At 39.5% G+C, this 27,998-nt stretch overlaps 1 protein-coding gene across 2 annotated transcripts; it reads left to right on the top strand.

Annotated features, from left to right (window-relative positions):
* The first annotated feature begins 328 nt into the window (after window positions 1-328).
* On the top strand, window positions 329-27,839 carry dhx29 (DEAH (Asp-Glu-Ala-His) box polypeptide 29). Of its 2 annotated transcripts, none has more exons than XM_017711257.2 (28): window positions 329-584; window positions 1,334-1,407; window positions 1,717-1,830; window positions 2,238-2,367; window positions 3,813-3,952; window positions 4,960-5,094; window positions 7,476-7,602; window positions 7,781-7,936; window positions 9,345-9,513; window positions 9,869-9,989; window positions 10,836-11,008; window positions 11,462-11,897; window positions 12,436-12,579; window positions 14,675-14,851; window positions 15,189-15,329; window positions 16,742-16,886; window positions 17,235-17,355; window positions 17,746-17,830; window positions 17,907-17,995; window positions 18,384-18,512; window positions 19,196-19,271; window positions 19,430-19,654; window positions 21,150-21,286; window positions 21,895-21,985; window positions 22,929-23,225; window positions 23,470-23,601; window positions 25,366-25,462; window positions 25,602-27,839. In XM_017711257.2, the coding sequence occupies exons 1-28, from the start codon at window positions 449-451 to the stop codon at window positions 25,658-25,660; spliced, it is 4,056 nt and encodes a 1,351-aa protein (XP_017566746.1). In that variant the 5' UTR covers window positions 329-448; the 3' UTR covers window positions 25,661-27,839. The 2 variants fall into 2 exon arrangements, with proteins under 2 accessions (XP_017566746.1, XP_017566745.1); XM_017711256.2 differs by having other exon boundaries at window positions 7,781-7,957.
* Window positions 27,840-27,998: the final 159 nt, after the last annotated feature.

The raw sequence follows: 27,998 nt of genomic DNA, 5'->3' as shown, positions 1-27,998 counted from the left end.
TCTCTCTCTCTCTCTCTCTCTCTTTATTTATTTATTTATTTATTTATTTATTTATTTATTTTGTCGCCTCGCCTATCAACCAAATGTTGAGCTCCAGAAATCTAAATGTATAATGTAGTTTAATTTCATTTTAAGTACTGGTGATACAACATGCTAAGAAAAACATATTGATTTAATTTATCACGATAACCGTATCATATCGTAATTTTCCACTCTAATTTCATAATGATATGATAAGCCACATAAAGTAAATGTTTTTGCATGATGGTAATGTGAGACTTTAAAAGAGTATCAGTCCGTGACTTTTATTTTGAAATAAGGTGAACCATCCCCGGCTTCCCTCTGCAGTAGAGTTGTGTGTGGGTTTAATGAAGATCTCTGCGCGTTTCGCTTCGCTTGACCACACGTTATCCATCTGATCAAACAGTTAAAGAGCCTGTGAGTCTCCATGGGTGGAAAGAAGAAGAAATCTGCGGCTCCGTCTGCTACTGGAGCTGGAAACAGCGCGCCGGAATCTGCAGGACAACCGCAGCAGCAGAAAACCCACTGCCCTAAGCCTTCCAGCAAGGAGAGTAAACCCAAAGGTCTCAGCATCAGACTTTATTCTTTAGCTAAAGATCAAACCACTTTACAGTGGACCTGATTTACAGCTCATATTAGCTTAGAGCTAAAGGGGCATTCCAACCATTTTTCCTAATTCCTCCATAGTTTAGTGGTTTTGATGTAAACAGAGTGATTCGTAGAGATTTGGTGTAAAATGAATTATTGAAGAGACTCAGATTTCTTTAAAGTGGAGGTTATAGGAACCAGGGGTCACCATGACTACAACACAGATATAGACATTTTATTTGCTAACCAAAAAAACCAAACAAACCAGTGAACCTACACGTGTCTACTGAGCCTTTATATGGTAAGTTGATGATTAAAGTAAAATAGTAAAATAGTGCTAAATCTGAAAAAAATATTTTTTGCCTCACAATACCCTTCGGGTACATCTCTGCTTTGAGTTATAACAAAGAAATCTTCTGTCAAAACTATCATAAAACACTGTTATCATCAGGCTGCGTATTCGTAACCATTCCACGTTATAACTTTCTGTGAGGGAGCTTTTAGAGGTGGACATCTGGTTCCTACCACCACCACAGTGAACAATTCTGACTTGATAAGTTGCTCTAGAACAGAGAATTTCTCTAAATGACTGTTTACATCTTAACCAGTACATCATGAAGAATGTTTAAAAAATTGGTGGCCTTCCCCTTCAAGTGTTTATTATACTTCAGACTGCTGTATTTGTGCTGAATTCATTGTGTTCATTCATTTATTTTCTCTGTAGCACCAAAAACATACGGCCTGACCAGCACCTCACAGGTCGACGCCAGTGGAGCCTCAGATAAATCAGTCCTCAAAGTAAGACACCAGCTGAAGCAAATGTTTATAGAATTAGACTCTGCAATATGAGCAGAGTAGCAGAGTGTAATATCACTGCACCCTGTGACTGCAAAGCCATATTGTGGATCTATTGCTACATGGTGTGATATATTTACTAATGTGTAATATGTTAATATATTAACTAATAGCAACAATATAAAATACTTGCCTGCATTATTTTAACTAGAATTATTTGCTTCTTTATAATAACCCTGTACTGCTCACAAACCTGCAGTGATGCATGCCATGCCGTGGTTAATGGACTGTGTCTTTGTGCTCTGTTTGAAGGTCGTCATTCAGCCGGACCTGGAAAAGAAAATTATCAAAATGATCAACGACCACAGACAGGATAATGGTGACAAAGGATACATATCAAGGAGGCTCACCACTAAAAAACTGCTGGTATTGAAAATGCATTTTGTTTTCTTTTCACTGGTTGTGTTGATTGAGATTGATCTGGATGCCTAAAAGGTGGCATTTCTCTGTTGGTCAGATAAGTCAAGCTATTAGGCGAGGAGGTAAAGGATGCTGCTTTTGGCTTCAAGCTGTACTATGTAAGATTTGGGGATTTGGAGCCCTCTGTGGTGAAAATGTGTAATTGAATGCAGTGTGCAGAACAACATGTAGCATTGGTTGTGTTTCGGTCCCCAGAGAATTTAAAGAGAACTCATGAATTTGAGGCTTAATCAACGAGCTGGATTTTCTTTTTGAGCTTGTGCATGTGATGCTATCCATATTTGTGAAAATACCTTTGAGAAAGTATAGCTACTAAGTGTTTTGTTTGTTTGTTTGTTTGTTTGTTTTGGCAGGATTTGTACACAGCTCTGCAGAACTTCCACTTTAGTACAGCACACATAGAAGAGGCCATGAAAAGTAGCATGCTGCATGGAGGGGATCTGCACTCGGCACTCGATTGGCTTTGCCTGAATCTCAAGGACGGTAAAATTGCCTTTGTGAAATGAGCCCCTCTCGGCTGGATGTTTTTTGGTTGGTAAACGACTCTCAAGCTACTGACATGTCAGTCTCACTGCTGTGTTGAGAATGGATAACCACCCAATTAATATCTGGACAACAGCAGTCCTTTGGTCAGAAACTGACCAGTGATGAAAGGGGTAAACTGTGCAGCAGCAGGTGGGCTTCAGCCTGTAACTGTAGACCTGCAGTTGTTTGCAAAATTTGAGCACTAGTGGTCAAATTCAGTATTATGCTGCATTTTTTCCAAAATGTGCTGTAACTTTTATGCAGCCCACATTTTCTGTTTTCATGCTCAGTGTAAATCAGACTCCTCAGGTGCAGAGAGCTTTTACTGTACTAGGGGAAATCTGCTTTTAGCCATAAAGCAGCAGACCTCCACTCAGCCATACACTGTTTTACTTGGTTTTAGTTTTTAACTTTAAAAGTAATCTTTGGTATGTTTTTAGTTATTGTTTCATTTTTATTACTCTGTTCTTATTTATTTTAATATTGCCCAGCTACTGTTTTACATCTTTTATTTCTTTCTCTAATTAATTATGTGACTTATTTACCCTTATTTTTGTCTTATTTATTGTGTTTTTATATTATTGTAATTTTACTGGTTTATTGATTTCATTTTTAAATTTACTACTATGATTATAAGTGCTTTTTAGCATTTATGTTTTTACTACTTAACTTCTGAGTCCTTCTTCTGAGTCCTTCCTAATCTGTCCGGAGAGGAGGTGAAGGATGCTGCTTTTGGCTTTAAGCTGTAAGATTTGGGCATCTGGAGACCTCTCTGGTGGAAATGTGTAATTGCTATGCAGAGTGCTGAAGAACGTTTTGTAGCGTGGATTGTGCTTTGGTCCACGTCCTTGAGCATGAATCTGATGATTGATAGAGAACTTAGTGAACCCATGCATTTGAGACTTAAATGTTGAGCCGGATCTTTTTTTGAGCTTATGCGTGTGACGTCATTAAAAAAACTTCCAGCCTGACTCCTCTGATACTTAGTATTTCAGGCTTCATGGGGCGACTCACAGCTGTGCACGCTCACCATATTTTAGAAATTATACTTTCTTCAGTTTTAACATTAAATTCTTATATAGTGCAGCTTTCACTGGCTCAGCTACATTGTAAATAAGGGTCAAATAAACAGTAATGTTGCAGTAAGATGTGCAGATGTTTTCTGCAGAGGATCATTTTGTATTCAAAACCATGAAAACATAAAAGCTAAACTTAACTTTTGCAAACAACTGTATATAGTGCAGCTATAGGCTTGATGTATCTCGGAAAATGGCCACTCTGTTTAACTACAAGATGCAGTTATACCTAATTTGTCTCACCCCTTATAAAAGATGGTCTGGTCGTTGAATCAAGTGCGTTTCTTCTAACCTGAAAGTTGAGTTTTGCCCTTGGTTTGTTCAAAGATGAGCTGCCGGAAGGCTTCAGCCAAAGCATGCGAGAGGAGAACAACAAGAGTCGGGCCAAGTTCCAGGATCAAAAAAAGCAGAGCCAGACAGCGGTCAGAAAAGAGGAGCCCAAACAAGAAGAGAAGCCCAAACCAAAGGTAAATCACCAACAAACAGAACAAAACCCCTCATCCCATCACATCTCTGCTGAAAAATACAAACCTTCAGGGTTTCCTTTAATGCTTTTAAACTTGTTTGCAGTCCGGGAAATCTATAGTTGAGGTTCCCAAACACCAGACTGCAGACCGGCACTGGGCTAAGTGTAAGGCCATGAGCAGTAAGGCCATGAGCAGTGAGGAACATGCTTGCAAATGTTAATTTATGTTATATTATATATGTTATGGTTTTTTTTATTTTTTATTTGAGAAAAAGCTAAAATTGTTCTTACTTTTCTAAAAAAAAGAAAAGAAAAAGTTTGTTGTATGTAAACATTCACTCTCCAGTCTGTACAGTCCATATAACAAGACTAAGCAGTGAATGTAGTACTTTTTGAATGTGTTGTTTTTGTGATGTCACAGAAACCAGAACAACTATGTTAAACCACCTGTTCAGCCTGCATAAGTTTAGCCCCACCCACTACAGTTATAAGGAGTGTTTCAGTGACACATTCTTTTTGAAAGAGGCACAGCCAAATCAGAACGCAGCTCATTTGCATACTTCACAGTAACAAAAGCAGCCTGTTTAACTGTAAGAGGTGAAGAGAGGTTGAAAAATTGTAGTTAGTAAATTGTGATCTTGGGGTGGAAGGGGCGAGGGGGGCAAGAAAAATTCAGAATATGGGCCCCTTCATGTGTTTAAATAACTTTTCATTTAGATTATTTATTTAGATTTTATTTAGAATCTATAACTTAGATTATTTTAGTCTGTACAAGTAAATATAATAAGAGCTGTTAATGTAAAAAGTAATTCCAAGCTTGTAAACAGGGTTTATGACATACTTTAGTCCATGTTTGTAGATGATGGTGAGGCAGACAGTGTCAGACACCACATCAAGTCTGTTCTAAAACTACAGAAGACACCACATTGCTGTGAAGAGATATGTTTTAGAGTGTGCGTTGTATTGTAAGCAGTCTGACCTGAGCGATGACTGTGTCCTTGGCCGCAGGTAAAGGATGATGGTGTGAACATGAAGGAGTGGATCCTGAGATATGCAGAACAGGAGGAGGAGAAGAGTAGTGAAGAGGAGGAGAGGAGCGCAGATCCCTCAAACAATCCACAGCTGGATGAGAAGTTTGATCCTGTAGGTCCAGTTTTTTATTTTATTATTCTTTATTTTACCTTCTCAAATACACTAAAAGTCAAAAAGGATCCAGATTATTAACGGATTAGGCTAATTAAGGTGAGACGCAGATCATAAGATATGTTTCCATAGAAAAGCATTGGCAGTCAAGTCCAATGCTAGGCATGGGCTAGAGAGTTTAAATCCCGCCAGTATTGGTCTGTGAAGCAGAGATGTTCTCTGGAGTGATGGAGCTCCATCCAGTACCTTTAGAATGAGTTGGAGATCCAAAACTGACCATCCAACATCAGTACCTGACCTCACAAATGCTCAATCAAATCCTCACAGCAATGTTCAACATCTACATTCTTAAAAACAAAAAGGCACACTCTTACATCTAATTATAGAAATTATGGAACCAAAAGTGTTTCTTCTGTTTCATCATCCCAAAGAACCCTCTATACATTTACTTTTAAGAGTGTAGCAGAAAGCCTCCAAAGACTAGATGCTCTTACTGCAGCCTATTAAAGTAAAATTCCACTGTTTCTCTAAAATATCTGCCTACCTGAGATGTAAACCGTCATTCACAGTGGTTTAGTTTGAAATGGTTGATTGTAGAGACCTACACAAGCATTTATACACTGTGTGCACAATTATTAGGAAAGTGAGTATTTTGACCATATTATCATTTTTAGGCATATTTTCTAACTCCAAGCTGGATAAACTTGAATGCTTAATGGATTTAAGCATAGCAGGTGATGTGTATCTGTGTAATGAGGGAGGGTGTGGCCTAAGGAGGTCAACACCCTATATCAAGGTGTGCATAATTATTAGGCAGCTTTTTTCTTTAGGCAAAATGGGCCAAAAAAGAGATTGAACTGACTCTGAAAAGTTAAAAATTACCAAAGGTCTCTCAGAGGGATGCAGCACTCTTGAAATCGCTAAGATTTTGGGGCGTGGTCACAGAACCATCAAACGTTTTGTTGCAAATAGTCAACAGGGTCGCAAGAAACATGCTGAGAAAAAAAGATGCAAAATAACTGCCAAGAATTTGAGAAGAATCAAGCGTGAAGCTACCAGGAACCCATTATCTTCCAGTTCTGTCATATTCCAGAACTGCAACCTAGCTGGAGTATCAAGAAGTACAAGATGTTCAGCGCTCAGAGACGTGGCCAAGGTAAGGAAGGCTGAAACCCGACCACCACTGAACAAGACACATAAGCTGAGGTGTCTTGACTGGTCCAAGAAGAATCTGAAGACAGATTTTTCAGAGGTTTAATGGACTGATGTAATGAGAGTGACTCTTGACGGACCAGATGGACGGGCCTGTGGCTGGATCAGTAACGGGACAGAGCTCCACTTCGAGTCAGACGCCAGCAAGGTAGAGGTGGGTACTGGTATGGGCTGGTATTATTAAAGATGAGCTGGTTGGACCTTTTCGAGTTGAAGATGGGCTCAAAATCAACTCCCAAGCCTACTGCCAGTTTTTAGAAGACACTTTCTTTAAGCAGTGGTACAGGAAGAATCTGCATCTTTCAAAAAGGCAATGCTTTTTATGCAGGACGATGCTCTGTCACATGCATCCAAGTACTCCTCTGCATGGCTCGCCAGTAAAGGCGTTAAAGATGAAAAACTTATGCCATGGCCCCCTTCCTCACCTGACCTGAACCCAACTGAGAACTTGTGGGCAATTCTTAAACGGGAGATTTACAGTGAAGGAAAACAGTCCACCTCTCTGAACAGGATCTGGGAGGCTGTGGTTGCTGCTGCACAAAAAGTTGATCGTCAACAGATCAAGAAACTGACAGACTCCATGAATGGAAGGCTTATCACTGTTATTGAACAGAAGGGTGGCTGTATTGGTCACTATTTTTTTTTTATTTCTCAGAAATGTTCATTGGAAAGTTTTGAGTTGTTTGTTTATAATTCTCACTTGAACAGATGAAAATAAAGTGAGATGGGAAAATGTGTGTTTTTCATTTAGCTGCGTAATAATTCCGCACCATTATAGTTGCCCAATAAATGTGCACATATAGATATTCTCCTAAGAAAGCCAAAACTTCACTTTATTTTTCTTAAACATTCATGTTTGAGGTTTATTAACATTTTGGATTAACCGAGAGCACTGAAGTTAATTAATTAATAATTAATAATTATTAATTAATAAAGATAATCCTCAAAAATAAGACTTGCCTAATAATTGTGCACACAGTGTATGTGATGTTGATGATGGTGAAATAGTGGAAAATCTGAAGAAATATTTTTGAAAAATTGATGGAATTACCCTTTGATTTTTAGTTTTTACAGTGCAGTAACACTACAGGCCATATGGCTCTGGATTATGTTGTTTTCTTGCATTGGCTGATTTGTGTATTGCTGTAAAAGAATTTGTTTCCTCCTAGAATGAGCGCTATCTGGTGCTGACCGCCCAGCTGTATGATGCAAAGGAAATGGCAGCAGACGCTAAAGCCAAGAAAGACAAAGTAGGCCAACGAACAGCGCAGGACCGCATCAGGGTCATTCAGCAAGGTCATAAACTCTCATACGCTACAGTTTAACTGTTTAAAATCGTTGTTCAAAAGTTTGCAGTCAGTGTTTTAAGTAACTCTAAACCTGGCTCTAATCCTAACCCTAACCTTATCCTCAACAGAGCACTAGAAGCTGATGAAGGAAAGCTGAAGGTATTTTGTTACTGTTGTTCTTTCAGAGATGAAGCCGTTGGAGTCTCACCCACTGTTTAATCCAGCCATTAAAGTCACAGACGCTCCTAAAGAGGAGAAAAGGCCGGCGCCTGTGAAGGAAGTGAACGAGGACCTCAACTTTAACCTGTTTGAACAAGCTGAGAAAGCACCAGAAGAGAAGAGTGAGCAACACGCTGAAAAATGTATTTACCAGTAGGCAAGATATCACTTAAAAAAGATGGTTCTTCTAGGGTTCTTTAGTGAAGTAAATAGTTCTATTTAAAAACATGAACACTCACAGAACCCTTGATTAAGTGATTAAAGGGTTGTTTGCATTGTGAAAGGGTTCTTCAGACTGATGGAGAATGTGCTGTAGATGGTTTAATATAGAACATTTTTGAAAAAGGTTCTATGTAGCACCCAAAAGGGTTCTTCTACTGTAACAAGCTTCATCTACATCACTTTCTCCAACAATCTGAAGAACCATTGAAGAATCATTTTTGTTAAGAGAGAGTAAATTTACCTCAAATTAATAAATTTCAGTAAAAAGGTTCCTGACTGACCTGCTCGGATTTGCTGAATGTTTAAGGAAATAATGATATTGTGCTTAACAGAGTAGCTTTGTCCCAATTCGGGGACTGCATCCTTCAGAGGCTGCACCAAAATGAGATGGTCTGCTCTACGGCAGATTTTGTGTTTGTGTTACAGCGGCGCTGTTCCTGCCCTTACTGTTGTGTCACAAAACGCTACTCCTGTCAAGTTCTTTTGAAGTTCTTTAAAGATGGAGCCAAAAAGATGCGCATGAAGGAGCTTTTGAAATGGGACAGCCTAGAGGTGCCACTGTGACGCAAACAGCCTTCATATGCAGCCTTAAAAAGATGCAGCCCCTGAATTGGGACATAGCTATTGTCTACAAGATTTTAGGCTTGTATCCTAAATAGTTTTTGAGATATTAGAGCTTTTTTTAAAAGTGGACAAGTCCTTAAAGTGAAAGGTTTCACTTGGTCAGTCAAGAGGCCATCTGTGATTTCACATTGATTGACCTTCTAACCAGTAGTTGTACCACCATCATTAGGTTGATTTATATTTGGCCTTTCAGTTTAGTTTTTAAATATTAAAATGGAATTGCAAGATTCCAATATTTTTTTCAAGATTATTAAATAAACAGAATCAGAATTGTTCACAGTGGTGGTGATAGGAACCAGACGTCCACCTCTGAAAGCTCCCTCACAGAAAGTTATTATACGAAATGGTTATGAATTCACGGCCTGATGACTGAGACACTATTATATGATAGATTTTAGAAGATTTTTCGCTACAGTGTCTTTCTTTAAATCCGTTTATTGTGGTGAGGTTCATGCACAGTGTTATGAGGCAAAAAACTTACATTTCTGATTTTACTGTGCAGAAATGTTGGAATATCACTGAAGTTCCTCTTTAAATCTACTCTGAGCCCATTCTCTGAAGCATGACAGTGTTAATAACTTTGCAACTGTGTTAGTTAGATTAAAATAATATCATATCTCCACTGGGCCCTGCTGGTTTTGGTGCTCTGATGCATTCTGGCCCCGATATGTCTTTGATTTCCAGCGGAGAAGAAGAAGGATCCGAAAGACATCCGGGACTTTGACTACACTGGCCGCAGCTGGACCGGGAAATCTCCCAAACAGTTCCTGATAGACTGGTGCAGGAAAAACCTTCCAAAGAGCCGTCCGCCATCCTTCCAGAAGGTTCCTGCTGGGAGATACTGGAAATGCAAGTATGTGATCGTTCCATTGGCTGTGTTTGGCTTGTTAAATCTGTGTGCATTTGTATGTACATTAACATTCAAACCTTTGCAATGATTCAAAGTCAGTAATATGAAGATAATATCTTCATAGACTTCCGTAATTAGTAGGAAACTGTAAATATGAATAATGTTAGATGTGTCCAGATATGAGCAAATTGAAAAGTGGTGATCAAATCTCAAGGCATCATTATAAATAGATCATTACAGTGTATTATTTATCACTTAATAACTTCATATTGTTCAAAAAATACCTAAAAAGTATGGTTATTACGTTTTTAATGTGACCATGTATTTTTGTGCAAATGTGGACATTCTTGTGTCTCAGGGTTCGTATTCAGAGGCCGGATGATGTGCTGGAAGTTTGTCCCACCATTCTGACTGAGGACAGCATGCAGGCACAGCATTTAGGAGCCACACTGGCTCTCTATAACATGGTGAAGGGACAGGTGAGTCCTACCCGTCACCTCTTTAAAGAGCATGTGAACTTAATTTTTTTTAATATAGAGTTTGATTTAGTGTGTAAACATTTATTCAAATTTCAAAACTCTAATCCAAGTGAACTAAATTAGGCCCAATCTCATTTCTTATCTTTACCCCTACACCTTGTTTTCGAGTGTAATCTTGCATCTACTGGTTTAATCCTTCCCTACAAAATGGGACCCTCAAATAAAAAAGAACATTACTTCATTAACAGGCAACTAGCGATGCTCTTCAGTCTGTAGTGACAGCAGAGGAGGGTAAAGTTCAGTAACCTTACTGCTAAGCTTTACATTTATATTTAGACAGTCGTATGCCTTTAAAGGGGGGTTCATATCATTCTTCAGTGATGTGAAGCTGTAGTCAGCTATTCACCAGCTTCTTGCTCGAATTTCCTGTTCCACCTGAAATGTTGCAGTTCTGATGCCTGAGGGGTCAAAATGTAAGTGCCGCATCATTTAAGGTGGAACGGGAAAATTAGCTAGCTAGCTACCCAGACATCAGCAAACAACAAGCGACTAACCGGTTAGAAATTTCGAACTAATTAACACTTCGCCCTACCTCCCTATCTCAACAAAATCCCCGACGTGAAAAATAGAGAGGTGGCACTAAATGGTAGAGGCAAATGGTGAAATTGGATGAGCCTTACTCAGTCATGGTGGTACTGAAGTCACAACCATGTACATATTTACATATGACTAAATCCAGCAGTTTAGCCCCTCCCATTCATTTCTCTCTCTCTCTCTCTCTCTCTCTCTCTCTCTCTCTCTCTCTCTCTCTCTCTTTCTCTTTCTCTTTCTCTTTCTCTTTCTCAGTCAGTGCATCAGCTCCTTCCTCCTCCATATCGTGACGTGTGGTTGGAGTGGAGAGACAGTGAGCAGCAGAAGGAGGAACAGACTCGCTCAGCCATCAATAAACCCCGTGATCAGTTCATCGCCCGCCTGTTCACCCGCCTCAAACAGCAGCTGGCGCACAGCCAGCAGGCCAGGTTCAGCTCTCCAATGATACTAATACACTATTCAGAGTACAGCACTATACTAGTGCAGAAAATCTTTCACCTAATTGACCATTTCTTTTGATGCAGTGTTATAGTGATGGGGGACCATTTCTGTTCCCTATAACAGTGTTCTGTATAGTGCTGCAGTGTAGGGAATAGTGATGTAGGCACCATTTCTGTTGACAATAGTGTTCTATATAGCATTCCAGTGTAGGGAATAGTGATCAGGGGGCCATTTCCTATAGCAGTATTGTATATAGTTCTCCAATGTAGGGAGTAATGATTAGGGGAGAATTTCTGTTCCCTATAACAGTATTCTGCGTAGTGCTCCAATGTAGGGAATAGTGATTAGGGACCATTTCAGTTCCCAACATTGGGTTAAGTGATGTAGGGACTATTTGCTGTTGAGCAATTACAAGTATGTGTGTCTCTGAATACTTCTAGGTGTGGTTCCCCGGGTCCCGGAGACGAGCCAGAGGATTCGTGGGAAAGTTTGGCTCTTCAGGATGAGCTGCAGGAGCCCCAGCGTGAAGTTCAGGACATGCAGCTGTGGGAGAAGTCTCGGGCTCTTTTGCTGAAGCTGTGCAAATCTGCATTGGCCTGCAGGCTGCGGTCCGAGAGAGAGCAACTTCCTGTGTTTCAGCACAGAGGACGTGTGCTGGAGACTCTGGGGCGCCACCGTGTGGTGGTGGTGGCTGGAGAGACAGGCAGTGGGAAAAGTACACAGATCCCGCAGTTTATTCTGGAGGAGCTGCTAGCTGGGGGAAATGAGGCGCGGCCCTGTAACATTGTGGTCACTCAGCCCAGGAGGATATCAGCCATGAGTCTGGCCAACAGGGTCAGTCAGGAGCTGGGCAGTGAGGATGCACCTGGAGGCAAGGTGAGGATGCTGGATGGGTTTATAATGGTCCACTTTAAATTCAGGGGTCAAGATTAGACTAATTGTAATATTTCTTGCGTTTTTTTTCTTGAGTTTCATGAGTTCTCAAATCTCCCTACACTCTTAAAATGATGGTTCTTCAAGGGTTCTTTAGTAAAGAAAATGGTTCTCTATAGATTGGATTATTAAAGGGTTCTTTGTGGATTAGATGATGAAAGCGTTCTTTGTATCATGAAAGGGTTCTTCAGACTGATGGAGAATGTGCTGTAGATGGTTCTTTATAGAACCTTTTGAAAAGGCTTCTAGATTACACCCAAAAAGGTTCTATCTTTGTTACACGCTTAACATCATAACAATAGAAGAACAATTTTGAGTGTTGTATAAAAAAGTGAAGTGCCTTTAAGCTGATTAAAACAACTCAGTTTTGCTCGCATTCAATTAAAAAAAAACAAAAAAAAAAAACTAAGGAAGGAAACTTATGGCTTTAATGTGAGTAGTTAACAGTATGTGCAGTGGTAATGGTGTGGTTGTTTTGCAGGACACTCTGTGTGGGTATCAGATTCGGCTGGAGAACCGCTCCTCTGACTCCACTCGTCTGCTCTACTGCACCACCGGCGTCCTCCTGAGGAAGCTCCAGCAGGACCGGCTCCTCTCCTCCCTCACGCACATCATTGTGGACGAGGTGAATGCACCCCTTACTCTGCTGCCGTCAGGCTGTTCACTGATCAGTCTTTTTATTTTATTTTTATTAACCTGATTTATTTTTGTATCAGCTTCAGTGGAAAGGCTTCTGATTGGAGGTCAGGGAACTGCTAATCACCGAAATGTTTGGGCTTCTGGGGACATTTTTACTATTTATAGGAATGCACCAGCATGAAATTTCCGTAGCAATATTATAAATGATAATTAACCGCTTACAGTGGCCGATACCAAAATCGAACCAAAATGTTCTGATAAGTTCAACTGTTACTTGTTTTTATTTTTACAATTTTTAAATATATTTTAATAAACATTTAACCACAAATAAAAATGTGAGGAAATAATAAATAATATATGGATCCATTATTAATTATGTTCAACATAACGGTCAACGTTCTGGTACAATTAATAAATTTTACTTGGGGACAGTACGGTTGGAAAGCTTTTTCACAGGTAAAAAGGGCTGCCATATTTTATTAAATCACTAGAACCTTTTAAAGTCAATAGAATACATTCAAGTGTAGCATGGTGCAGTGTATGCCTAATCCAAAGAGAATGAGTTGGGGAAGTAGGCAACCTCCAATTTAGGCAAGGTAAGGCAGGTTTATTTATACAGCACCTCTCATATACTGCTGTCATTCAAAGTGTTTTACAAATAAAAACATACAGGGTCAGAAAATACAGATTTGTATAAAAAAGTAAGGTAAATGCAAATAGAAAAACAATTGAAAACAACATTAAAAACATGGAGACATGATTTAAACAATACATTTAGAAGAGAATTGGTAACAAAGAAAGAGATTAGTAATAAAATTAAGATAGTTAAAGAAAAGTTAGATTAGAGGAAAAGGGACTAGAAATGCTGATAATTAACAGTTTAAACTAAGCTGAAAGCTGCTCGTGTCCAGTGTTGGGCTCTGTTAATGCTTTCTGTCCACTGGTTCCGTTTAAGAGCAGCGTTGTAGCCAAACGCTGCTTCTCCGTGTTCCGCTTTCACCTTCAGCAGGACTAACTGACTAGTTCCTAATGATCTGAGAGTTCTGCTCGGCTCATATCGCTGGTGCAATAAATAAATACGCTGCTCCTGCACTATTAAGACATTTCTCTGTTACAGACCGTTCGCCAGTGTCTGGCCCAAAGGAACTCCTTCTGTAACAGGGAGAATTCCAAACAGTGCTGTAACTGCATTGAGTTTTCATTGCATACTTAAAACCTCTGATATCATTGAAAAAATTTAATGATGATAAAAATAGTGAGCATGTGAATTAAAGAGGCTGGAGCTGAATGACAGCGGTTACAGAGTGGGTCTATTTCTGGGTAATTTTTTAAAGTCTGACTTTGGTCAATTAATTATTTTAATTGGATTAATTACTTTGATGTTTTACCGTACCTGAAAAGTTTGGAATGCTGAACATGAACATGCCATTTATGTAAATTGTGTAGATTTAATTGTAATTTGGGGGGGGGGGGTTGCTGCCTGTTTGGGTTTTCTTCTAGTAAGTTTGGTGGGCAAAAAAAGATTTTGTGAAAATTAGCGTTGATAGCAGCCAAGACGATGAGCTTTCATCAAGTTTGTGTCTGTAATGGCTGGAGAACATGTTGATTTCTGTGGACTGTAATTACTACAAAAGACTAAATTACATCAGTGGCAATCTTCAGGGTCCAGGCACTATGTGCCTCTTTATAATAGATGGGGTCCCAAAAGATGTCTGTTAAATTTTGTACACAGTGGCAATGTATATGTATTAAACACTGAGGGACTGTTTAGCTGTTTACCTTCATTTGCTGGTGACTGATATCACAGTAAAGAAAATCAAAAAATGGGTAAATTGCTATTGTTGCTAATGAATCTAATGGTAAAAATGTACTATGAGTATAAATCAGTGAATTTATACAGGCTATTTAAGGCCTACGGTCTCTAGAGGTTGACAGTGATGAGTTTTATATTAAAGCTCATGTTGTTTCAGTATTTAAAGCTGACCTGAGTTTTAACAGTGATTCCTGATTGGACCTTTTAGGCTTTTAGGTTTGTTTAGTTTAGTTTAGTTGTTTACTATGTGCCTTTTTCTCATCCTCAGGTCCACGAGCGCAGCGTTCAGTCTGATTTCCTGCTGACCATTCTGAGGGACGTGGTCCATAAGCGCTCGGACCTGCAGCTGATCCTGATGAGTGCCACTGTGGACTGCGAGAAGTTTTCCAGCTATTTTAACCGATGCCCTGTGGTCACCATTCCTGGCAGGACCTTCCCTGTGGAGGTGAAGATTATTAACTGTACTGTGGGGAAATGTTTTTTTTGCAGAAAACCAAGTTGTTTCTTAGTTTTTTAAACTTCAAAGTTTGTTGTAGTCTCACAAACATGAACACTTTTACATATGACTGATCATTCAGCCTGCAGCACTGTAGTCCTGCCCATTTGCGATGAAGCTGTATGGACAGTCTGCACTGCAACAGAACTCCTGCAAAACAAGACTGTACATACAACAATATTATATCAAATTCAAACCATGATAAAATGTCTCCTCTTCTACTCACAAACACTAATGTGGGATGGATTGAAAGTTGTGTGTTGTTTGTATTTGCTGTTTGTTTCAGGTGTTCCACCTGGAGGATATCGTGGAGGAGACTGGGTATGTGCTGGAAGAAGATTCGGATTACAGTCAGAGGTTTGTGGAGGAAGAGGAGGAGGTTAGCGTCTCAATCACACAGAAAGGAGGAAAAACACTACAGCATCAGGTACAAGTCTAAATGACAGTCACTAATGCTTTTTCCTAAAAGGGATTTCCGGTCATTATTTTTTGCATTTCTGTATTATTCAGTTGTTGAGACATTCAGAGTGGTTTGGTGCAAAATGGTTGACTTTAGAGACATGGATGTCTTTACAGTGATGATGATAGGAACCAGGGGGTCACCATGACTACAACACAAATATAGACATTTTATTTACTGTCCAAAACTACCAGTGTAGCTACACATGTCTTCTGAGTTTTATATGTTGATGGTATAGTAATGGGGAAAAAAAAAATTTCTTTGCGGATTGTTTTACAACACACTGCATATATCCCTCCACCATGAATGGTGCTTGTTGTAGAACAATATCCAAGACATTAGGATGTGAATTCATTACCATATTGTGTGTTAATTTTCTGTGAGGGAGCTTTTAGAGGTGGACATCTGTTTCCTATCACCACCACTGCAAACAATTCTGACCCTGTTTCTCTAGAACAGTGCATTTCACACTAAACCATTCTGAATGACTGCTTATCTCAGTTTCAGAGACTGACTATACCTTTTTAGTTTCTTTTATAATTTTTACCATTAAACACCTTTATATTATTTGTATATTTCAAAGTTTGTTTTATTGATATGAAGCACTTTTATAGATGAAAAGTAGTGATGCCAGAGTTAACGCATTAATAGCATGTTACTGCTAGAATTATTAACACCATTACATTTTTTTAAACACTGGTAACACATTTTACCTAACTGGGATATCATAGTAATAGCCTAGCAACACCTTAGCAACAATCTCTGATACCATAGCAACAGTCTAGCGACATCTTACCAACTATCTGGAATAACACAGCAATGGCCTAGCAACATTTTAGCAACCACCTGGAATGGCACAGCAACAGCCTAGCAATGCCATAGCAATCACCTGAAATAACAAAACAACAGCCTAGCAACATCTTACCAACCATCTTGAATAACATAGCAACGGCCTAGCAACGCCATAACAACAGCCTAACAATACCTTGGCAACCACCTAGCAACCACTTAACAACAACCTGAAACACCATCGATATGGCCTGGCAATACCTTAGCAACCACAAAGCAACACCTTAACAAAAACCTAGAATACCATAGCATCCTCAAAGTAACACTATAGTTGCCTGAATTACTATATACACCCAGTCAAAGGTGTTGTGCACCTGCTTTAACTTACAAAGTATGATCATCTGACTTTATCAAGCCAACATAAAGTTCATTCGCAAGTTTTTCCCTTATAGTTATTACTGTTGTCGTTGTTCTTATTTATCATTATTATTATTGTAGCTGTGTTAGTTGAACGTACAGAATATCCATACTGCTGATACAGTTGTAGCTGTAGTTGATATGCAGCACTCAGTGTGTGTGTCTGTGTTCAGGAGGTTATTGTGCGGGACTCTGCTGCTGGATGGGATCTGGGTCCAGAGTTAGATCACTTCAGCAACCGTACACGTCACGCCCTGCAGTACATGAACCCAAACAAGATCAACATGGACCTGATCCTGGACCTACTCGCTTACCTAGGTAACACAGAGTAACCCTGTGAACACTGGCCACTACTGGAGTCCAGTAAAACCCAGTTAGAGCCGGATTAGTTTTCCTAGGTTATTTCTGTGATTTAAGTGATTAGCAGTGATTTTAATCCAGTATGAATCTGTGGTGCTAATGGACAACAATGTAACAAAACCTGCTAATATCCAATCATGGTGTTGTAACGCTGATGTAAATATCTGGACTATGAGCTTTCAATTCAGCCTATCTGTGGGAATTTTGGGAAATTAGATGCTTTATCCTCAACTGGTTTGTCAAACTCTACTAAAATTGCATTAAAAACCTCGTTTTTTGTATATTTATCTGTATCCTTGTATACAGATAAATCTCCCCAGTTTTCAGGGATAGACGGGGCTGTGCTGGTGTTTCTACCTGGATTGGCCCACATTCAGCAGCTTTTTGACCTTCTGACCACAGACAAGAGATTCAGCTCCAAGGACAGGTGATTCCTCCGTAAATGTCTCTGTTCTCAGACAGAAGCCAACAGACCTGTGTCACACTAGTATTCAGAAGGTTTTAATAATTTAAAAACAATTTGGTTGCATATAAAATATTCTTATGTGCTTGTTCTGTGTAACTTCACAGGCTTCTAATAATTAGTAAGAAGCTGTTAAAATTGATTAACAGAAATGTGGATGATGATCTCAACTATTTTAAGAAACAAAAAAGACCATAGCACAATGACTTTACCCATATACTGTAAGTAATGACTGTATTTGCAATATTTAATCTACACCATGTAAATTATTATATGTAAGCTAATCAGATATAGAAGTTATTTTAAATGTGTGTTTTTCATTATGGTGTAATCGTTACCTCTTGTTGTCTGTAGGTATAAGCTGGTCGCCCTTCACTCTACGCTCTCCTCTCAGGATCAAGCCTCAGCCTTTACAGTGCCCCCTGCTGGTGTGAGAAAGGTACTGCAGTTCTTGCTGCTGTGTTGCTGTAACTCTGAGCAGGTGAGAAGTCAATATATGGTGTGTTCTGTTTCAGATTGTTCTCTCCACCAACATCGCTGAGACTGGAGTCACCATTCCAGATGTGGTGTTTGTCATTGATACAGGGAAAACGAAAGAGAACCGGTAAGAACGCTCAAAAAATGTTCTGCTCAATTGTCAGAGACCTTTCTAAATTTAATTTAGAAATTTACCAATTTCAAGACTTATTATTTAGTAACTACTATCAGTTATTGGGTAACTATTATGAATTATTCAGTATCTACTATGAAATTAGTCTGCTCTATAGTTGTGTGTAGTTGTACACAAAAATAACAGTTATGTTCTTTTAGGATTTACTGAAAACCTTTGATCTGTGCAGCTTAATGTAATTTGTAGTAAGTGGTTGTGGATGAAAAGACATTATTATCAATAACATCTAATAGATAAAAACGCTGAAAAACTGATTCAGATGTTTTGGCAAAGTGAGTGGTGATGATGATGATGGTGTGTGTGTGTGTGTGTGTGTGTTCAGGTATCACGAGAGCAGTCAGATGAGCTCTCTGGTGGAGACGTTTGTGAGTAAAGCCAGCGCTCTCCAGAGGCAGGGCAGGGCAGGACGAGTGAGAAGCGGCTTCTGTTTCCGCCTCTACCCCAAATTCAGGTGTGTGAAAACCTGTCATGCTTATCTGCTCCACAGAATATTGTTAATTCACAAGTCAGCTTTGATGAAAAGTTCATACTGTTCAGTTCCTCAGTTCAATATCAAGTGAGTCGATACTCACAGTACCACGAAGCACGAGCAACAGCGCAGCCGGAGAGTACTCATGTATCCACTAAATTCACGAAGCACAAGTGCGTCCTCACGGTTAATCCTAGCAATATGCAGCCCCACTGAAGCACACAGTCTGAACTTTTCACAAAGGTTTTCGAAGCTTAGAACGTAAAGTGCGTAACATCAGTTCAGTCACAGCTCCTTAACCTGGTTTCAGCTTTCTTTAACAGTCTTTTTGACTTACTTGGAAGTCTTCACACAGAGGCTTGTATGCTTGGGGACTAGGATACACAGTGTTTTGCTCATTTTCCCTCTGGTTAACGTTACCCTAACAGCAACTATATGGTTGCATGTTCACACAAACAAACTGCTTAAAGCATGAAACAAACAAAGTATGTTGCAATCCAGGCCAGTATACTCAGTGTATAAAGGCTCCAAACTTGGAGCAGAAAAAAAGAGAAAATACCTTCAAAATCTCTCTGGAAAAGAAGATGAGCTGCGTCTGCACTTGTCTCTCCCTCCTCTCTTTTATACATTAAATCACAGGTGTGGTATTTTCTGTCCCTTTGCAGGTTCGATAGTTTCATTGATTACTCCAAACCAGAAATCCTGAGGGTTCCTCTGGAGGAGCTGTGTCTTCACATCATGGTGATCTAATATGCACTTACACAGAGAGAGAGAGCAAGAGAGAGAGCGAGAGAGAGAGATAGAAAGAGAGAGAGTTTGTGAAAAACTATATACTGTAAGACACTTAACAGTCAGGAACTTTTTGTCTTTAAAATGTACAAATGTGTGTGTGTTTGTAGAAGTGTGAGTACGGTTCTCCAGAGGAGTTCCTGTCTCGTTCGCTGGACGCTCCGCAGCAGCAGGCTGTATGTAATGCGGTCAGTTTGTTGAGGAAGATTGGTGCCTGTGAGAGAGAGAGCCACATGCTCACTCCTCTCGGCCAGCACCTCGCTTGCCTGCCTGTCAACGTCAAGATCGGCAAGATGCTCATCTTCGGTGCCATCCTGGGCTGCCTGGAGCCCATTGTGAGTTCAACTTTCCGTATTTTCAATTAAATCTCATTTGCCCCGTTTTGCTTCAAATGTAGTCAGGAAGATAGGGCTAAAAAAAATCAGTCATTAGAAATAATTTTATATCAAAACAATTACAGCCTACATTATCTACACAGGTTTTATGTGGAAAATTAGAACAGCTCGAGCTTGTGAACTGCCTGTAGAGGAGCACTAATCAGATGCACTTCTGTGTTGTGGCATCACAACCACAACTAACTGACAGTTTGGCACACGACATTCAGCAGTTTCAGGCTAGAAATGTAATTATTCTGTCTTTCTTGACCAAAAACAGCCTCAAGAACGAAATCCTCAAAAGTGGACACGTATCAGTTCACTGGATGAAGCTTTATCTCAGTAAAATAGTTAACTAGCTAATATTAATGAAAGTCATCCTTCTTCATGTTATGAGCTGTAACATCTTCTGTTTCGAAAACGACGTGCTCTCTGGAATCATTAATGGAATAGGTGGAACAGGGAAGCAATAACTCATTAACAGCCACGCTGTTCGCTTGCCAAACTGCATTGTTGTCTTAACAACATGGCCAACCGGTGCGTCCAAATTCGGTGATAGAATATTTGATGTTTTCTGTTTATCTGGAGGTCTCCCTGAACATTTGCCACCACTCACAGACGGTTTCAGGAGGTATGTAGTTCTTAGTGGACATACAGGAGAGCTGGACAAAGGGTTACCGTTGAAATGAAATGTTTACACAAAATCTTTCAGGTTTAACTGTTCGTAGAGGACAAGTTTGCCACAAACAATTGCCATTTTCCCAGCTGCTCCATCACAGTGCATCCTCTCTGCAGCAGTGAATATCTGCTCTCAGAGGTGAGCAAGTCTCTCACAAGAGCATGCAGAGATGCTGACTTTACTCCATTTCAATGACTGTGATTGAGTCATTTAGTTGCAGCAGAGTGTAGACTGACAGTAGGATGCACAGAGCACCGTTTAAATGTAAAATTTAGATTTAGTAAGGTATTTATCTTTATTGTCCTGATTGTAAGTTAGCAAATACATGAAACAACCTCAAGCTAAATTTCAAAGCTGCTACATAAGAGTTATGTGGTAATGTAGTGATTCAATAATAATCAAGATTATTCGACTGTTAAATTAGTTGTTTGTTAGCCCTTGTTGCTTGCAGAGATACACAGTCAGTATAAGAGCTTGAAACATCACCACTCGAACAGTTTTAGGGAGCCATTATTGTTCCTTATTTTAGCTATTAGCTTCTATTATTAATGAGTTATGATGCAAAAGCTGCAAGTCTTGGCCTGGAAGGGCCATGTTACCCCCAAACTGACACTTTACTACAGAACTTGTTTTGACATTAAGCACAGCTAAGGAGAAAAAGCCTCGTCTTGGACTAAGTTGTCAATATATCAGTTGTCGATTTGTTCTGTGTGAAAAGGCTTTAAAATACCCACAACACACCAACTGAACTGATTTGGTTGGTTTTTTCCTGTGCAGGCAACAATAGCTGCCGCTATGTCTGAGAAGTCTCCGTTCTCCACTCCGATGAGCAGGAAGGAAGAGGCCAACCTGGCCAAAGATGCTTTAGGCATCGCCAACTCTGACCACCTGACCATCTATAACGCTTATTTAGGGTGCGTATCTCAACACAGAGAGTTCTCAGGGTTCTAATTGATACACAGATTTACAGCATGTGATTATATGATCATGTGATTTGTGAACTTTCAGTTTTTACATGAGTGAGAAATGCTAAACTTGCAGTGAACGTGTGTATATATACACACTTAAAAAAGATGGTTCCTCAGAGGTTCTTTAGTAGAAAATGGCTCTATATAGACCCACGAACACATAAAGAACCCTTTGCATGGTTAAAGGGTTCTTTGCGTTATGAAAGGGTTCTTCAGAGTGATAGAGAATGTGCTGTAGATGGTTCTATAGAGAACATTTTTGAAAATGTGTTCTGGAAACATGTTGGCTTGTGGAGGTGACACTGAGATCAGAGACGTATATCTTCAGCTGTCCTGGTTAGCCTAGCCGCACTGCTGCGGTCAGTTAAGATTAGGACAGGGTTGACTGTTTACGTCAATGGATTTGTAAGTGTTCCGTGTTGAAGTGTGTCCATGTGAAAATGCCTCTGGAACAGTCACTCTCTGTGCTCAGAACCATTTGGCCTTGCAGTGGAAAAGAGGCCTAAATCTGCTTCATGAGGTAATTTTCCCTTTTTCGGCTCACTCACTGTCAGGTGGAAGAGTGCCCGCAGTGAGGGAACGCGTGCGGAGATGATGTACTGTAGGAAACACTTCCTGAACCGAACTTCACTCATCACCATTGAGGTAAAGATGTGTGTGTATATGTTTGTTTGTTTGTTTGTTTATAGTTAGTTAGTTAAACAGTTAGTTCCGACCTTACAAGCTGATTGGTTGAGAAGCGTTGTAACTGTGATATTTGTGATATCAAAATTGTATCGCTGCTGATGCAATGCCAAGTCACGAATGACATGTTGTGAAGTAGTAATAAGCTGTATGCACACAAACCTTAGTTGTTTTGTATTTATGCTTATACAAAATTTGACCTGCAGCCATTATCATGATAACCCCAGTCAACTGCAGTGACAACGGAACAACTGTAAACATGCTGGAACTGACTAGAAACAAACAGAGTAAAATTCGGCTACAAAGTGCTGTACAGACTGGCTGCTGCCAAATGACATACAGGTCAACAGGCCATTAGTTTAACTCCGTCCATTTCTGCTGAAGTTATAAGGAGTGTTTTGGCCTGGTCTGCTTTTTAAATCAGAACAGAGCTTATTTACATATATTAAAGACACAGTAACAAAAACGGTCTGGTTATTGTAAGGGATAAAGAAAGGTTGGAGAAGTGATAATGTTCAGATTAATAGCCGTTTTTGGTGTCTAAAAACAAAAACAATTTAATTGGACTTCAGGGGGAAAAAATCAGTTGCAATAAAAATGTAGGAATTGGGACCTTTTAATGCTCCTCTAGAGTCAGAGTTTCAGAATCGGAATCACTTTACCAGAATATACAGGGATTTTGTCTTGTTCAAATTGGATATGCAGGTTTTGAAAAAAAGGCTGTCCAGCTTTCTTCCTGTAATATGTTAAGTTGTTGTAAACTGTACTAACAGAGTGAACATACTCATTTATTAAAAGCACTTCTCTATGCTTGGCGTCCCCAAACTTTTCACAGAAAGTGTTTTGGTCATGCGTGCGGTGATGATTTTATTACCTTGTTTTTGTGGGTGGTTTCCTCCATCAGAATGTAAAGCAGGACCTGATCCGGATGGTGGAGCAGACCGGCTTCAGCAGACCCACGCAGATCCGTTCCAAAAACAAAGTTCCAGGGTCGCTCTCCAAGCAGGACATCCCGATTCTGGCGGCGGTTCTGACCGCTGGCCTTTATGACAGCGTGGGCCGGATCATCTACACTCCATCAGTGGACTTACAGGAGCGTGTGGCCTGCACGGTGGAGACGGCGCAGGGGAAAGCGCAGGTCCACCCGTCCTCCATCAACCGTAACCTGCAGACCCACGGCTGGCTGCTCTACCAGGAGAAGGTGAGGATCAGAGCAGAGCAGATCACCCTAGATCAATATGAGCATAAGGAGCAAAGGAAGTATAAAATACACCAATTACAAAACAGTTCTGAAAATAAGCAGAATTATAATAAATTTAAACCATTAGCATCACTTTTAGCAAAATTTTTGTATAAATATTGGAAGGGATAGTTTCTTTGTAAATGTAACATTAAATAAGTTGGATTTGAGATGAATTTTAATATTTTGACGTTTTCTCCCTCAGGTGAAGTATTCAAAGGTTTATCTGCGGGACACCACCCTCATCTCCCCGTTCCCCTTCCTGCTGTTTGGGGGAGACATTGACGTCCAGCATCGTGAGAGACTGATTTCTGTGGACGGATGGATTCACTTTCAGGTTAGAACATAAACACGTTCACCAAAACTATATGTCTCTGAAGTGATACCTTCATAGCAGAAGGAAAAAGTTCAAAAATTGTAAGTAAATAAATAAAATAAAATATAATAATAATAATAATTTTTAAAATAATAATAAAATTTCATGATGACATGTTTGCTTAATTTTAAGTGCAGCTGGTATTTAATATTATATTATTATAATATTATATTAATGATAACAATAATAAAATGCAGTTATGACATTTTCTCATCATGCAGAGGGTTCTTTGAGTGTTCATGGTTCTATACAGAATTTTCTTTACTCTTCCCTTAAAGCACCATCTTTTTGAAGAGTGTAGAGATATTACTGCTTAACTCATGAACCATTAACCAACAAATAAATAAATGTTCAACCAGTGCTTGCTGTTAAAAAGTTGATTTAATTTCCAATAAAATTAATATTTAAATAGGTGGGTATTTCATCTAACTTGCAGACCGTTTTTTAATTGTACACATGAGGGCGCACGAGTGCAGCTTGCCCAAGCAGCCCAACTTGGTAAATGCTTAATTCAGGCTTTCCTGAGTGGATTTCAACTCTCTACTCCCGACTCCTCTAAACTATAACTGAGAGCAGCAGAGCTGTTAATGAAGGGATACAGCAGAGAATCAACCATCCTAAACATGGTTTACAACTGAGCATCTAAATGGGGGAAGAAAGGTGATTTAAGTGACTTTGAACGTGGCGTGGTTGTTGGTGCCAGATGGGCTGGTCTGAGTATTTCAGAAACTGCTGATCTACTGGGATTTTCATGCAAACCATCTCTAGGGTTTACAGAGAACGGTCCGAAAAAGAGGAAATATCCAGTGAGCGGCAGTTGTGTGGCCGAAAATGTCGTCTTGTTGATGTGAGAGGTCAGAGGAGAATGGGCAGACTGGTTCCAGATGATAGAAAGGCAACAGAAACTCAAATAACCAACCAAAATCTCTGAGGAATGTTTCCAGCACCTTGTTGTAATTACGCCACGAAGAAGTCAGTTCTGAAGGCAAAAGGGCGTCCAACCTTTTACTAGCAAGGTGTACCTAATAAAGTGGCTAGTGAGTGTATGGTACCATGAACGCTCAAGGAACTCTTGGTATGATTAAAGCATTCTTTGCATCGTTAAATGATTCTTCACATTAACGGAGAATGTGTTTTATATGGTTCTATGTAGAACCTTTTTGAAAAGGGTTCTTCTATAGTAACAATATCAAGCTTGTAACAATAGAAGAACCCTTTTTTGGTGCTATAATAGAACCCTTTTCAAAAAGGTTCTGTATAGAAGAACAGCACATTCTCCATCAAGCTGAATGTGATTCACACACACATTCCATTCACAATGCAAAGAACCCTTTAATCATGTAAATGGTTCTTGAGTGTTCGCGGTTCTATATAGAACCATTTTCTTTACTAGACAACACTTAAAGCACCATCGAATGTACATTTACGAATGTACAGATGTGACCATGTTACTGTCATGTCTGTTGCGTCAGGCTACGGGATTTGTATATTCAGTAAAATTGAAAGTCTTTTCTTTTTACAAACACAAACGTGGTACAGGCTGAAAGAAGAATCTGCACTTGCCACACAATTTCTCTTGTTTCTGTGAACCGTGAATCAGACAAATTGAAGAGACAATAACTGTGGGGGTTCATATTTAAATGTAAAATAATTGTCAAATAATAAAAGTCAAATAATTTGAATTTGAATGCAGTGAAGAGTGACTGTGTTTATTTCTCCTTGAAGGCTCCAGTGAGAATCGGCGTGATCTTTAAACACCTCCGCATACTCATCGACTCACTGCTGGAGAGGAAACTGGCCAACCCTCGAATTAATGTGGAAGGTATTTCACATTTTAACAACACAACAGCTCCTTTTCAAACTCTCCACCAACTCTTCTCGCTCTCTGTCTTTCTCTAGCCTTCTCTTTTCTCTGAGTAGACAGTTTTGAGAGGGTCTTTGTGTTTCTGCTCTTTCCTCAGATGAGAAGACCGTACAGATGATAATAGAGCTGATTAAATCAGAGAACATACTTCAATGAAGCTCCTTAACCATCAGATGGACCCCAGTTCCAGCCTTATATTAACAGAGCTGCCCAAGCTCCTCCCACAAATGCACTCTGTCATATCTACTGTTGCTAGGTTGTACAAGTTTAAAAGTCAAAATTATTTTCAATGAGAAACTGTAGAATGGACTCAGTTTATATCACAATACCTACATTTAGAGTCAGTTATTCATTCAACCTAATGAACAATCTGTAGAGATCTTTGTTTAGAGTTACTATATGACATTGACCTCACATTGTGAAATGCTAAGATAACCAGCTGGACTGTGTTTAAAACAAAGCAGGTTGGAAACAACATGAATTAGCCACCTTGCAAATGGTAGCTTGATCACATGACAAAAAAAAGAACCCTAATCTATCTTGAAGGTGTGAGCTGTCCAATAAACATAATATGAAATGAATAAGTGGTTCTAAATGTATGTGTTGTGAGTCTGTTCTACAGTTTCTCATTAGGTTTAATGGGATTTTTACCAGCATTCTGTAAAGCTTGCCCAGCCTAGCAACAGTAGCCATGGAAAAAAAAAAAAACACATTTGTGGGAGGAGTGTGGGTAGTTTGAATGAAACCATGCCACAAAGGTTTAGGGCTGCAGAATATATTGTTAATGACTTGTTATTGCAATATTGGCATGAATAGTAATATTACAGAAGACTGCAATATGCAAATGAGCTCTCCAACCAATCATTGTTTGTTTACTGTGTGCTGGGATCGTCTTCACCAGTCACAGTTACAGATGAGTTTCTGTTTTGATGAATAAAAATATTCATGTAACTCAACAAAAATAAATTATTTTGGTTATAATGATGCAGACCCGTCTTTAACCATGTCCCGTCATTGATTCAACAATATAGCTGTGATCACACTACGGTGTGTTGTTCAACAAGGGAACGCTCCCCTCTAAAACTCCACCCCAACTTTCTCTAGCTTGTGCACTTTTACTATCTGGTTCTCCTGTTCTTGAATCCTCTCAGGCAGGCAATGAACCTCGGGATATGTTGGTTGGCGAAGGATGCAGCCCCTGAATTGGGACACAGCTTCTATTCCTCCAACATGTAGCAGAAAATAGACGTTGTGCATCAATCTGTAGATGCTGTTGTGCCTATTTTAGGAAGTCTAGAATTTCCTCTCTCGCACCCTGTGGTGAACATAAGCCTGATTCATCCAATGTACATTTTTCCTCTCAATGTCACTGGATCCTGATTTACGAGGTCATTTAGCAGTAAATATATGTATATATGCTACATCTGTGCTAACAGTGAGCTCCTGCACACTGACATGCCCTTGCATAAAAATCTAAATTTTTTATTAAACTTCAAAACTATCATATACCAACACAAGTTACTCCTGATGTGCTCTATTACTGCCAAAGCCTCTAAGCTGCCACACTGGACAGAGATTGCTGGTTTGTTTGGGGTATTTTGGAGAGGTCACTCTTCTGATATCAGTTCAGTGCGCAGATGAGTTAGCTTGCATGTAGCAATATTCATATTTTGGCTCGTTAACAACCTCGTAATGCGGAAAATCTGGGAACATTAAGAGAGAAAATGTATGTGTCTGGTGTTTGTTCACCACAGGCTGCAGTAGCAGTGCTTCTCAAAGATCTCCTTCATTTTTTTCTATAGAGAAAAACAGCTTAGACACGGAGTTCCTAATATGGGCATGAAGTTAAATACAGCATGGCGCACAACACCAGGGGTCTATTCCGAATGTTTTTTTCCAGATGTTCTTATGACCGGGTCACATCTGGCCTCATGAGAAAACTAGTTACCCAACCAATTGTGTGCTGAGTCAGTGTTTGAAGGTCAGAGGTTTCCAGGGCTGGTTTTGGGAAATGATCAGAGATGGTGCTATGGAACTTGGTGAATATGATAAATCTGTAAACAGTGTTTTTTTTGCTGTGTACATGTGTTGCCAAATCATAAAAGAATAAAAATGATGGTTCTCCAAGGGTTCTTTGGTAAAGAAAATGGTGCTCTGTAGAGCCATGAACACTTATAGAACCCTAGTATACCAAGAGTCACTGGGTGAGGCTCCTAACATTACATTGACCTGCAATTGTAAACTTCTATGGAGACAAACACTTGTTAAATACAGAAGATTAACGTTTGTTACAAATGTTGTGTCTCAACTTTACAAATAAACGCTGCTAAATGCAGAACTGTGTGAAAGTCTCACTCCTACACACGTTGTTTTAAACCATTTCTCTTGGCAGTATGTGTGTTTTCTTGCTTGTGACAAAAATAATACATCATTAGAAACAGTGCAAACAAACAAAGGAATGTTTGTGTCTGATTTCTACTTGATGCTCACAGCC

Source organism: Pygocentrus nattereri, chromosome 18, assembly GCF_015220715.1.
Source record: "Pygocentrus nattereri isolate fPygNat1 chromosome 18, fPygNat1.pri, whole genome shotgun sequence".
In the NCBI taxonomy this organism is placed as follows: domain Eukaryota; kingdom Metazoa; phylum Chordata; class Actinopteri; order Characiformes; family Serrasalmidae; genus Pygocentrus; species Pygocentrus nattereri.
This window is presented reverse-complemented; position numbering and strand designations above follow the sequence as displayed.

Bases quoted from the DNA above. Each gene is read 5' to 3' on its own strand.
- dhx29 (XM_017711256.2), top strand. From the start codon at position 449: ATGGGTGGAAAGAAGAAGAAATCTGCGGCTCCGTCTGCTACTGGAGCT. The intron at 11,898-12,435 runs GTGAGGATGCTG...GTTGTTTTGCAG, and splicing joins AGGATGCACCTGGAGGCAAG to GACACTCTGTGTGGGTATCA. The intron at 21,287-21,894 runs GTGCGTATCTCA...ACTCACTGTCAG, and splicing joins ATCTATAACGCTTATTTAGG to GTGGAAGAGTGCCCGCAGTG.